This window comes from Microtus pennsylvanicus, chromosome 3 (genome assembly GCF_037038515.1).
Source record: "Microtus pennsylvanicus isolate mMicPen1 chromosome 3, mMicPen1.hap1, whole genome shotgun sequence".
Lineage (NCBI taxonomy): Eukaryota > Metazoa > Chordata > Mammalia > Rodentia > Cricetidae > Microtus > Microtus pennsylvanicus.
The window spans coordinates 111,512,693-111,526,889 of NC_134581.1; the positions used below are offsets into that span (position 1 = coordinate 111,512,693).

Genomic DNA, 14,197 nt, shown 5'->3' on the forward strand with positions numbered 1-14,197 from the left:
GAATTTGCAGAGTCCTGGTGGGATTCCTAAGTCAGTCTACTGAAACAGTGCAGGGATGAAACCTGGGACTTCATCCCATAGGGCCATGTAGCCCTTGGCTTCCTTGAAGCCAGTAGCACTCGAATCCCTAGATCCAGTTGTCCATTGCTGAGACAGGAGCCATTAAAGCTTAGACACATGGTGGATCAGAGAACAGATTAGACTGATAGAAATCTAAATTTAAGTACTCCTTCCTTCCTTCCTTCCTTCCTTCCTTCCTTCCTTCCTTCCTTCCTTCCTTCCTTCCTTCCTTCCTTCCTTCATGTCACATTATGGTTCATTTTGCCTGCACTAAAGCCTTAGCATTGTGTATGTGTGCAGCTTCTTTCCTGGTCTCCCATGCTCCTGCCCCATTTGAGCATGCTCCATACTGTGAAGCCATCCATCTGGAAAGGTAAGACTTGGCTTCCTTCCTTAACTATGCAGCCACTTGGGCTTCCCATTTGAGACAGGTCTCTTCCCCGAAAGGCTCCTCTCTGCAGTCTCACTTCTGTCATTTGCATCCCCGCTTAGAAGTTTCTTCTCCATCAAAGCATTTTCTTGATAGTATGTTCAGAGGATCTTTTTGTTACCTTCCTTCTTGCTTTCTTGTTATAATAACTCAGAACTGCCTAATACCCATCTGCTTATTTGCACATTTGTGAGGGTGAAAACATGTTCAGACTGTGAAGTGAACAGAACACTGCCCGTTTGTGTGCTGCTTTGTTTCTGTCTACTGCACTCTAGCGTGTGATGCTGGCAGGGCGAGGGAATGTCTGTCCTTCATTTCTTACCTGCATGTTAACTCTACCATGGCGTCTGTCACAGGCATTAGACTAATTCTGTAGTCTGTTTTTAGCAAAGGGTTAAGGATGAATGCCTGGGTTGAGAAAACCACATGGAGCAGCTACCCTTTAGCACACTTACTGGGTTAAAATTGTTGGCTGTCTTTTCATGATTTAAGTTCTCTTAAGCAACGAATGTTTGGAGAGCATCTCTAAAAAAAAACAAGATTTTTTTAAATATAAAATTTCCTCAATCTGTTTCATATGCTGGCATTTTTACTTTATAAACTTGTTTCTGCATTGCTTGGTAAACTATTTAGCATTGCCTGCCATTATGACTGTGTCCGTTAGTGAATATGAAGGTTGGATGGGAAACTGGACCATAGTGAAGTTCCCTGCATTATAGTTGCTATTGATAGTAAGGTGTCAGCTGGGGACAATTTCTCATTCCTCTGCTAATTCTGCAGAATGCAACATAAATCACTTGTGTCTCGAGGCTTACAGTAGCATTGCTTTTGTTCCTTTGCTTTGCCTGTCTCTGAATTTTATAGCGGTGAAATAGCAATAGTAAATAGGAAAATATAAGTATATTAAATGAGCAGCAGCAGCAAACCAGTAATGCCAGTGAAGCTAACTGGCTATCTGAATATAATGACATGTTTATTCTAGTTACTGGATTGCATAAGTCTCTAGTGCAGAACTCAGTACTGTTGTAGAAGGCAGCTTCCCCTTGTGTGTGTCTCTTGGTGCTGTAGCAATGGGCACGATGCCTAAGGGCTCTGTCCGTCATCTGCACTCCCGCCATGCTCCGTTTCTCTTCCTAGAATAGCAGAGCTGACTGTAGTCTGTAGCATGGCACAGACCCTGTGTGAGGACCTGCTGCAGCTCCTCGTTTAGTCAGGTTGTCTTGGGAGCTGCTTGTTTCACCAAGCACGAGTGATCGTGTACGCTGCGTCTACATATTTGCTGACACGGGACAGCCTTTCCAGATAGTGTTACATTTGGAACAGGTTTTTCCAAGGTGTCTCCAAATTAATTCACCATTACTATGTGGTTAGAAAACTGGATGGCCTTGTATTCAGAATGTGCGGTTTATGTTCTAGAGCTGTAGGATCCTGTGATTTCCTCATGGTGACTCAGCCTCCTAGATCTCAGCTGTCATTTTCTTAGCTTGATTGAGTTGATAGGTGTAAAATCATTGGAAAGAAAATCTTTACTAATATTTAATGGCCATTTAAAGAAATCATTAAGTTATATTAAGTATATTGCCATATCCTAGTGATTTAAATCTTTTTTTTTTATTTTAAAAGTGAATAAAAGGAAGGTAAGACCTGGAGGCTGGGGGCACTGTAAAGCGCTGTCTTCTGGACATGGCCTGATTCCTGTGAGCTCACAGAGCTTTTGCTTCCTCCATAAGAAAGCAGAAGGAATCCCAGCATCTACAGAGTGGATGATGTGCAGACCTCATGCCTTCCTGGGGAGCTACTAGCACCTGCTTGGGAAGGAAAAACATCATTCTTTCCTGGAGGACTGGCCACTTGTAGGAGTGCCAAGCGCCGTGCCAGTGAATGCCCCGTGTCCATGCATGCACAGGCAGCACTGACTGGACTTGGCAGGCTTCCAAAGGGAAAGAAAGGAATAAAGTTGGGAAGGGGGCATTGTATGCCTGGATGAAATTCTGAAGAATAAAGAGAATCTTTTTAAAAGTAGAACTAATAAAGGTGTCTGTTTTTTTCATAGGTACCAAAGATGTCCAGTGGGAATTTGTACATGGCTTACTTGAAAATGCTATCTATGGAGGCCGCGTAGATAACTGTTTTGACCTCAGGGTTCTTCAGTCATACTTGAAGCAGTTTTTTAATTCTTCTGTAATTGATGTACCAAACCAAAGGAACAAGAAAAGCATTTTTCCATATTCCATATCTCTCCCAAACTCCTGCAGCATTTTGGTAGGTAGAAATAATAACTTCCCATGCATTTTCTGGACCTGTACATACATGAATTGTATGATGAATATGTTTGCAGTACAGATTGTTTGTTTTGGCAATACACATTCTGATTTTTAGAACTTGCATCAATAAAAACTTGGTTTAAGTGATTGGTCATTGTGATTGTAAGATAGTATGCAGACAAACTGGGAGTATGGTGCCAAAGAAACTCACTTGATGCTAGGCTTCTGTGAAGAGCTATAATGGGAACTGTACCACTTCTGGAATGGCAAGGAATACAAAATATATCTTACTGTAAAGCCTGCCTAGCTTCAGTCTGTGATAGGCATAGATATGTGGAACAGACCTAAACAGTACAAAAAAAAAAAAGGCTGTTCATTTATCTGTGGCCGTTGTTGCTTACATGTGTGTTTATTTTAGCAAGCAAGAGTTTTTGCCTCAAGTCCTGACATGCAAGCTCTGGATGCTACTCACCATTTCTGTGGCATGTGCTAAATATAGCCCATAGAATCCAACTGTGTCTGCTTTCCCATAAGCCTGTGTTTGTATATGTGCTACATGACTTTTTACTAAAGAAGGTGCTGTGCCATTTCTTCATGAATTGCAAAGAAGAGCATATGTGCTTGATTTATATATTACTCTGATTTTGTGATTTTTTTCCTTACTCAAGTAATTTTTCAAAAATATTCTTGAGTTGAGGGGGCTGGAGAGATGGCTCAGTGGTTAAGAGCATTGCCTGCTCTTCCAAAGGTCCTGAGTTCAATTCCCAGCAACTACATGGTGGCTCACAACCATCTGTAATGAGGTCTGGTGCCCTCTTCTGGCCTGCAGACAGAATATTGTATGCATAATAAATAAATAAATAAATATTTAAAAAAATATTCTTGATTTGAAAAAAAACCCAAAAGCCTAAGAAGTACTGTTAAAATTGGTACTTATTGAATATAATTGCTGTTGTTAATAACAAGACTGCTTGATTCGTGTGTCCTTTATTTACCTAAACACTCAACAGTGTCCTGTTCAGAGCCAGTACCGTTCCAAGTACTGTGGAAAGGGACACGGTGTGATACTAGTTTCAGGTACTAGAACAGCAGAGCAGATGAGCGAATGTCTGTGTTTTCAGGTGATCTCTCCCAACAAGTTGTAGGTTTGTATCATTTGAAACTTATTTCCAATAATAAAATTCATGCAGTAATGTGCACAAAATAGGTGTGCAAGTAATTACTTTTATATCTTAGACACATGAGTATAAGCAGCTTGTAGTATCCTCAGCCAGCCACACGCCCTGATCCTGCTTCTTCTAGCTACTACTTGTTTCACAGAAGAGGCTTTGTACTGATTTCCAATCGCCTAATCTTTGTGTAAATGATGGTGTACGGTAGACATCTTGTGTCTCTGTGAGGATCTGTTCTTGGGATTGGTGACTGCCATGCTGCTAGTTAGCAAGTCAGTCTCAGAAGACAAACCCCTCCAACCAGTCTAGAGCATAGTTTGGAATGAATCAAGTGTTTAACTTTTCACAGGTAATAGTTTTAATTTCATCAGATTTATAACAGTCTCTGTTCAGCTTTCTGTCCTATTCCTTTGGCTGTCACATTTCCCAGAGGGCTGGGAATGTGCCCATGAGACTGCAAATGCACACATGCTCTGTGTATGTATGTAACAGGCGCTGGGAGGAAATTGACAGTCATAGAGCTGAAGGACAGACTGTCAGAGGACATCCTAATCCCGGGCTTCCTGGAATTTTACTGTTTTCTTCAAGGGCAGCTACCAAGGATGAGACAGAATGAAAAGAAATTGCCCTTGCTCAGCAGATGCTGTGTAGTTGCATATGTGTGCATATATTACTTTAGTGTAATTTACCTCTATGAGAATAACTCTCTGCTTTGGACCAAAGTGAATGAGTGTTTTCTTGGTCTCCCCTTGAGTTTTCATCTAATATTAGGAATAAGTTAAGTGTTAGACTGGTGCCAAGGAAGTGTACGCAGTCCTCAGAGTGATCCTTAGCATGAGATCATCAATGGGTTATTATTGTGTGTCAACACCCACTTCCCCAGTGACAGAAAACAGGTGTGCAGGTGGGACTGCCTGGTGACAGCAGTGGAACACCAGGTTGTGATTATAGGTTGTTTTAAAATAAAGCAACCAGTGATTGTGAGATATGTAGGAGCTGAACTCTGCAGGTGGGCTTTCGTGTGCTGTAAGAAATTAAGACTCCTTAAATACATCTAGCCTAGCCTCTTACACATGGTCAGCAGATCCACTATGTATGTTTGAATCCACTTGGAGATTCTGCATGTAAGGAACTGGAACAAGAAAATACAGCACCGAGCAGTTAATGCACAGAGTGTCAGTGACAGCACTTGCTCTAGGGGATCAGAACACTGTAGAAGTGTTTATCCAGAAAATATGAAATGTGATCACTTATTTAGTAGTTTGTCCATTGTCCACCGTGTGATTTTTGTGTTTGTAAGTTTGTCTTCAGTGACTAGCTTTTCCTTCGTTACCTGTAGGACTATCGGGCTGTCATTGAGAAGCTCCCTGAAGATGATAAACCCAGTTTCTTTGGTCTGCCCGCCAACATCGCTCGCTCATCTCAGCGCATGACCAGTTCTCAGGTGAGGTGCCAGAGTGGGCTCTCAGAACATGCTGCTCCTGAGCACAACCACTCCTTACAACTTTATTTCATTTAACAGAGAACACTCCATTTTTACCTTCAGTTTTAAAGGTGTCAAGTGATTTTACCCTGGTATATTTCCTAAATAACACTGAATACATCAATTTCATTTAAACATTTGATTTATTCCTGTGAAAGACTTTAATATGATTACTTTAAATGTAACTTGTATGAGTGAACTTGCCACCAAATTTAATACTGTTCTAGAATGTAGAATTAAATACCTATTCTTTCTTTTTGCATTGTCTTATAGAAGATATTGTCTGATATGAATTCATTACTGGATATTACATAACTTTGATTTTTGAAATCAGATAGTTAGTGTTCCGTCACTGTGACCAAATGTCTGAGGACAGCCTAAAGAGCAAATGTCTTCCCAGGCTTCAGAGCATTGCTTTTAGGCCTCTGAACAAGGTAGTCTGGTGGAGACTGCTGACATCACGGGAGCCAGAGGAAGCAGGCAGAAGTGTATGACAAAACTCCCATGTGATGTGACTCCTCATGGTCCACTGACTTCTCGATAAGCCATTAGCGTTGAGACAAGCGCTTACTCTGAAGCACAGTACACAGGAACAACTTGTCTATAGGGCTTATGTTGTTGCCGCTCGGTGACTTGAACAGCTCCTGTTTACCGACCTCACCAAGTCTGAAGCCCTTCCCAGTGCTGTGTTCAGGGGCTTATTCACTGTTCACTGACTCTTTCAAATAGGAGCTGCTACTTTTACCTTTTAACAATTGAGGAAAGAGACACAGAGATTGTTTATTTTAAGATGCCCAAGATCTAGGGCAGAGCTGGACTTTTAACTCAGGCTTTCTGATTTATTCTTCTTTAGAAATTTTTCTTTACTGTTTTGTAGGTGGAGACTGCTTGTTCATTTCCTGGCCACCCAGACCGGAAATAATCACACAGAAACTATATAATTACAATACTATTAGCTTATGCATATGTCTAGCTAACCTTTATATTTTAAATCAACCCATCTCTATTAATCTGTGCATCACCATAAGGTTGTTCCTACTGGCAAGGTGCCGGCAGGCTCCAACAGGTGTCTTTCTCCATTGGTGGCTACACGGTGTCTCCCTGACTCTGCCTTCTTTTCTCCTCTATCTGTGCTTGAAATTCCCACCTTGCTCTAAGCCACTGGCTGAAATAGCTTTATTTATTAACCAATAAAAGCAACACATCTACAGAAGTACTTTGCACACCAGTGTTTTGTTTTAAATATGTGTTTTACCTGCGTGCACGTCTGTCTGTCCACCATGTGCATGCCTTGTGCCCACAGAGGCCAGAGAGAACATCAGATTCCTTAGACTGCAGTTTCAGATACATGATTTGGGGGACTGAGGGCTCAGCCAGGTCCTCTGGAAGAACAAGGACTCTTGGCTGATGAACTGTCTCTCCAGCCTCTCTTTCCCCACCTCTTGCTTTCTTTCTGTTTTTTTATACCCCAACCAAAGGTTCCACTCCCTCCTCTCCTCCCAGTTCCTCCTGTCCCTGCCATCTACTCCTCCTTGTTCCTCCTTCTCTGTCTCTCTTCAGATAGGAGCACAGCCCCTCGTATGTATGTGCGTCTGTGAGTGCGGGCTTGTAGAGGACTGTAGGGCAGTGCCTGTGGAGCCAGAGGAGGGTATCAGATGCTGTGGGGCTGCAGTTACATGCAGGTAGTTGTGAGCTGCCTGACTTGAGCACTGGTAACTACACTTGGATCCTCTGCCAGAGTAGTGTACTCCTGGCTGCTGAGCTCTCATGCAGGTTGTTGTGAGCTGCCTGACTTGAGTACTGGTAACCACACTTGGACCCTCTGCCAGAGTGGTGTCCTCCTAGCTGCTGATGACTTGAGCACTGGTAACCACACTTGGACCCTCTGCCAGAGTGGTGTCCTCCTAGCTGCTGATGACTTGAGCACTGGTAACCACACTTGGACCCTCTGCCAGAGTGGTGTCCTCCTAGCTGCTGATGACTTGAGCACTGGTAACCAGACTTGGATCCTCTGCCAGAGTAGTCTACTCCTAGCTGCTGAGCTATCTCACTCGCCATGTAATAGAACGGTGTTTGAATTTATCTTGAGTTATTCTTCTTTACCATTTCCTATTGCAACTGGCCCTCACGCATGCATGTGCTTAGTAACATGGATCTTTGCAGGTGCAAATGATATGGAATGAGCCATTTCAGAGGTTCTTAGCATAGTCTGTAGATGGAGGCTCCAGCAGGCTTTAAACACTTACATTCATTCTTTGCAGGCACTTAGTTAAGTCTACGTGGTTATACTCTACTGTTGCTTATCCAACACTTCTTAAGTTGTTGTTTCCTCCTGTTTTGTCATTAAGTATATTAACTGTTTTGAAATTTCAGTGCTCATTCTCCAATCATTGCAAAACAATTTGAACATATATTTATAAAAATATTGTTCCTTAGAACAAATGAGCTTTCCGTCTCTGCCAGTGAAGACAATCTCCAGTTCCTGTTTGTTTTCTCATTTAAAGTGTCCCTTGAGTTCGAGAATGTGCCTCTTCCTCAGGTCTCCATCATATATGTCTATGCCCTCCTTGTTTCCAGCCATGATTTTTAGCCGACCTACTTATATTTAGCATCACATAAAGTAACATGTAGGACCTTGTATTTTGGTATGTTTTAGGTATATTTACCAGTTTTATGTTGGGATCTCTTTCTTTAAGTGTTGAACTCTGTGTTCTATAAAACTGACTGCTTTGAAATTAGATGCATGTATTTATTGCCATTATATTTTTCTGTTGATCAGTTGATCACTATATATTGACCTTCCTAGCTTCGTTACAGACTTTGTGTCAAAGTCCATTTTGTCAGCCATAAGAATACTTCTCTTCTTTTCCTTGGCGTACCTTATTTCACAGTTTCATCCCGAGTTTCTGTGTGTTCACTGGAAAGGGAGTTTTTTGTGGGAAGTCCTATATTCTTGAGCCTTGTTTGTATGTTTGCTTGTTGGTTAATATTTTTAAAAATCCATTCTGATCTTAATTGAAGAAGTTTATTTTTATATAATTTTATATTTTATAATTTAATATAATTAGATAATTAGAAAGTTTTTTTTCTAGTTTGGTGTATTGTGTGCCCTTTTCCTCTGCTCTTGTTCACCTGTTAGCTTAACAACTTACTATATTGATGTGTGGTTCTTTATCTGTCATTTGTGTTTGTACCCTTCCGGTGGGACTTGTCCTGCCTCGTGCTGTCATGATAGCCTAGTGCTCTTCCACTTCTCCCATGGGATCCCTTAGCAGCATCCTTTTCCTCTTCTTTTTGTTGTTGTGGTCTTTGTTTGAGGCATGTCTTCTCAGCCTTCTCAGATGGTCATGAATCATTTCAGTTTTTGATTGCCTTTGAAATCATTCTTTATCTTTCATCCTTTTTTAAAAATTGAAGCGTGTACATGTGTGTGCTTTCATACATTCATGTGTTCGTGCATGCATATGTGTATGTGTGGAGGTGTTAAGGAAATTGTACATGCCATAACATGTTTAAGGAGGACAGAGGAAGAGGATGACTTTGTGGGATTGGTTCTCTCCTTCCACCTTTACATAGTTACTGGACATCAAGCCCAAGTCGCTAGACTTGCACGGCAAGCTGTATACCTGCTGAATCATCCCATTCCTTCTTGTCCAAAAGGCAGCCTGATCACTGTCACAATCTTGCTTAGCAGCTATTTTCCTTTCAGCATTTGCTATTTTATGGAGTAGGGTTTCTGCCAGGTAATCTGCTAATGTAATGAGAATACCCTTAAATGGGACCCTGCACTTTCTTGAATATTTAACTACATATAATTAAAGATGAAAAGCATCACAACATAATGAAACACAATGAATCATTGACCAAGAAAAAGGGCATTGTAGTGACATTGTAGAATTCACGTGAGTCTCTTCTGTCCCTCTGCCTCTGTGCTGTAGGACTCGTCAAGCTGTCTCTATTTAAAACATTTCTATAATTTTATACTTTTCTAAAAGTGTTGCATTTTATGCATGCAATGTTTTATCTCTTGGTTATACACACACATGCACACATATATGCATGCATATATAGACATATACTCATGCATACACACACAACACATGTGATAGAAATTTTTTCTTTTAGCCTTTCCCCTAAGATTCATCTGCATTGTTGTTGTGTCGAGCTTTATTGTTTACTATTACTGTACAATATTGCCTCACACAAATGTTAAACAATTGGTTGTTTTCCTTATTGATGAGCATGTGAACTACTCTAGATTTTTTTATTATTAGAACAGGGTTTCTGAGAACATTTGTGAGTACATCTCCTGATGTATATACGTACACACATGTAGTACAGTTTCTACCAGGGACCTGAATTATTATGTGTGTTTTTAGGGAGGCAGTATTATTATATTCACAGGCAGGAAAGTGGTCACCCTCTGTATTGCATCACCTTGCCATCTGGCATATTAATGACATCCTCTCCTTGATGAGCACTCTTGAATACTGTGAGAGTGCACTTGTTCCCTTGAGTGACAGGACAGTTCTGCCTTTGCAGCGAGGGAGGGGTAGGACACAGTATGAAGTCACAGGATGTGACTAGATCACTGTGGTGACGTTCGGAGAATGGGGTACAGAGTAAGGTTTAAGCACGTTAGCAAGTGTTTATTTGCAGGAGACTGTTGCTTAAATTGGCAGCAGGTTTTGAGACGTAATTCTCACCTGTCTAATCTATGAGAAATTGTAGTCAAAGGTTTTACATGGCTTTCTTATAGGATTGCATACTTTTTGCAGTAAATCACTTGCATTCAGCGACTGTGGTGAGCATGACTCATCCAGGTTCCCTCAGATACTAGAAAAGTCTAATAAACATATTTGTGAAGTGTGGGTCAGCTTTGGGTACACATCCGTTGGGAGTATATGAACTCCACTTCAGGAGCACTTTGGTTGCGACTTTGCACTGCACAGGCAGCACAGAGCCGTGAGTGGACAGCTCATGCCTCATAACGTGCATTTCTGATCCTTTTGTAGCTGCTCTGATTTTGAGTACTTTATCGGTTGTGAGTTCTAAGACTAAGAAAAGTGAGTAGACATTTTCAGTGTATTTAATTTGATACTTACTACATTTAAAAGCTATGTAGAAATAATTCACTTGTAAACCAGATTTTTAACCTTTTTATTAGGTTATCACATGATAAGGAATAAAGTCATTTTATCAAATAGGAACTAAGGGAAGTGCTATCTTAATCTCTTTTATGAATTTGACTTGATGGTAATAAAAAGAAGGTGGAAAGAAGAAAACTTTTCCATCAAAGAGCATAATAAAAACAGAGGGAATGGCAGTATCAGTGAAGACAGCTGATACTGAAGGCCCCCCGTCGGGTGGGAGCCCGCAGGGACCTCCACAAGAGAAGTGTGTGCTGTGAGTCTTTGCACCGTGGAGCAGCCATTCAGACACTGTGACTTCTGGAGTCAGCACTAAGTACACTTTCCCAAAGGATTTGTTCAAAAATACAAATGGACCTGAATTTTATCACACATTACAACTTATTAACCAGTGACTGGAAATATGGGGTAAATGAACAAATTAAATGACAACACAGGGTACAAATTGCAGGGCATCTTGCCAGATAGTTGAGGGATTCAATTAACATGTGATTGATGACCCATACTTCATACATACCCATACCGATGACATTAAAAAGACATACTAAGAAACCACATATCCATATAACTTTTCTAGAAATTAATCTTCCAACAATCTGGCTTAAAAGTTTTGAAGCAATCACCAATAAAGATATTTAATATGTTGCGGGTGTTATATCAAAATAATTAATTTTTATGTCTGTTAAGAGGAATAGTCACGTTGTGCTCATGCTCTGAGGGCGGGGATCTAGCAGATGGCGAGGCAAGTACAAGACATTGACAGCTGTTAGATGTCAGTGATGGCTCCCTATGTCTTTGAAAATTTTGATGGTGAATCTAATTTTTAAATTTCAAAACATGTAAAGAATATCTGTGTGATCCACACCTAGAGTTGAGTGCCTGTCTTACTCTGTGAACGATGGCATGCATCTTCACAATTAGAGGTCGTATATGACAGCCCCAACCCAGCCCCAGAGGGAGACAGAAGCAGTTTCCATGCCTCTTTGGAAGGCATTTGCCAATAAATCTACCCTGATAAATGGGATGAGGGCAATAAAGAGGCAGGGATTACATTTGAGGAACTCAGAAATAATTAGAAAGTTTAGCGCGAGTTAGAACTTTGCAGTCCCTTCATAAGGTCCAGACTCAAAGCCCATGGTGACAAAGCCACCATATCTGCTGTGTCACAGTACATAGGGGACAGATTGACCTCAGAGGTCCAGTGTGAGTTTGGCTAACCCCCTTGCTGTGGTGGGAACATGTGCCAGGAAATTGAGATGGAAGACACTAGGGCAGTGTAGAGGCACCAAGGACATTGTGTCCTGTCTCTCGTGATGCACCTCCAACCCTGCCCAATAGTCCATTCATTGTGAGTTCATCCACTGATGAAGCTAGGGCCCTCCTTCTCCTCTCTTTCAGCTCAGTGATTGTTCATGAGCTGGCACTAAGCTTTCAGTACATGGGCCTTTCTGAGGATACAGTAGTAACTTTCTCATTTTTTTCCACCAAAGTAACAAATACTTTAAACTGGCACCACCCCCATGTTTTAGCTTTTCCAGACAGATGTTCTAAAAGCTACCTTACCCAAGTAACCACTTTTCTCACTTTTTTTTTTGACATGTACTAAAGACAGATGTTTAGTCTGTATAGCTTACAAACTTTGACCTGTTTGCACGTGTGAGACCATCACCGTGTCTAGAGAGTGAACATGTTTCCATTGCTCCTGGTTTACATGTGTGAGACCATCCCCATGTCTAGAGAGTGAACACGTTTCCATTGCCCCTGGTTTACATGTGTGAGACCATCACCGTGTCTAGAGAGTGGACACGTTTCCATTGCCCCCAATTTCCTTGTCATGTTATATTCCCTCCCCCAATTAACACTTGGTTTCGTTTTGATCATTCTAAGTTAGTTTATATTTTCTAGATTTTTTTTTTATAAAAAATATAATACAGTTACAACTCTGTATAGCTTCTTACTAATTTTTCTAAGAATAGCTGTGAAATTCATCAGTGTTCTTATGCATATCTGAAGTCGCTTCCTGCTAAGTGCTGAATATCACTCCTTTGGTTGATCACACCACAGTTTGTTTAGTCCTCAGTAATGAAGGGAGTTTAGAGTGTTTCTATTCTGGGGCCCCTAAAATTAATCTGCCACACAATTTTAACTAAGTAGACTTTGGTATACACATATACCCCATTTCCTTTCAACATATACCTAGTTGAGAAATGGCTAAATAAAATAACAAGCGTATTTCCTAATTCACTGCTAAAGTGTTTTTGAATATGATTCTTTTAAAAAAATTGGCATAGTATTAGGAAAGATGAGGTATTCTAGAAGTGTCTTGGTTGAAATTGTGTAAATGGACAGAACTAATAGGGTAAATACAGAGCAAATTATTAGCTTATAATGGCTTATAGGCTGTGGGATACAGCTTCAACTATGGCTGTCTTCATATGGAAAGGCCGAAAATCTGGTGCTTGTTCAGTCCATGGGGCTTGCTGCCTCAGTTAGTCTTCAGTCTACCCTGGAATCCTGGCTAAGTCGGTTCTGACACCAGGAAAGGATTGCCACAGTGGCAGGATAGGTGAACTTATCAGCAAGAGTGAGAACAAGCAAGCAAAGAACTAAAGCTCCCTTCCTCCTTATCTTTTTATGTGGGTTGCCACTAGAAGGTGTAGCCCAGATTTAAGGGGGGTGTTGTCTTCCTACCTTAAATGATCTAATCAAGAAAATCCTTCACAAGTGTCCCCATCTGCTTGGGTTTTAGTTGATTCCAGATGTAGTCAAGTTAACAACCAAGATTAGCCATCACATGGGCTGTACACCCAAGAGACTAATGTAGAGAACCCATCTCATTAGTACAGTCATTAGTTACAGAGGTATGATCTGAGCAGGATGCCTGGGAAGCCCACCAATTGTCCAAAGGGAACAGAACATCATAGTGACATCTCCTCGTGGCCCAGGAAGCATTTGTATAGTTAAGTGACCTACATCTGGTTTTAGTTACTTAGCATTAGCCAAAATGAAGTCCAAAATATTTGCACACATGATGTATAGCAGTCCCTATTACTTAGGTAATGCAGTTCAGTGCTTATTAGATACCTTTTGAAAAGAGGTTCCGTCTTTACATTTGCTTGTGTTAAAATCATGTTGGCTGCATCTCTCGGCATAGTTTCTGGCCTTTGATACCACATTGACTTGAAACATGATCCTGTGAGTTCTTAGTGTAGCAGCTTGTTTCACTTTGGGTCATGGCTGAAACCTCATCTCAAAAATAGCCAATACCCATCATTGCCCATTGTGCTTTGGGCTTGCATGTGACGGACACTTTTATAGACGTGGGCAAAGTAAAATTTACCCTTGGTTCTGTGTTTCCTAACATTCAAACAATAAACCTCTAGGTATTTTTGTGTATAACATGTTGGCATATGTGTTAACGTTTGTATATATAGTAAGATGAACGTGCTTTGCCATCACCTTGAGGAAACCATTGAAGAAAATACTCTAACTGGATTGAAATGTGTTACCAGATATTTCCCCCAGCTTTATAAGCAATAAGTGCATTAGGATTTGTAGAACTAGCAGATGCGTCATAGTCAGCCGCGCTCGCTCTCTAACAGGAACGTCTTTGGGTGTTGGAGCACCCTCTTTTGTGA

At 40.9% G+C, this 14,197-nt stretch overlaps 1 protein-coding gene across 2 annotated transcripts in view; it reads left to right on the plus strand.

Moving 5' to 3' along the window:
- Window positions 1-14,197, plus strand: part of Dync2h1 (dynein cytoplasmic 2 heavy chain 1) — a 224,895-nt gene that overhangs the window by 171,686 nt on the left and 39,012 nt on the right. For both annotated transcript variants that reach the window (XM_075966861.1, XM_075966862.1), the window contains 2 exons: window positions 2,544-2,752; window positions 5,266-5,370. In XM_075966861.1, coding sequence (XP_075822976.1) covers window positions 2,544-2,752; window positions 5,266-5,370 — 314 coding nt within the window. The remainder of the gene's footprint in view (window positions 1-2,543; window positions 2,753-5,265; window positions 5,371-14,197) is intronic.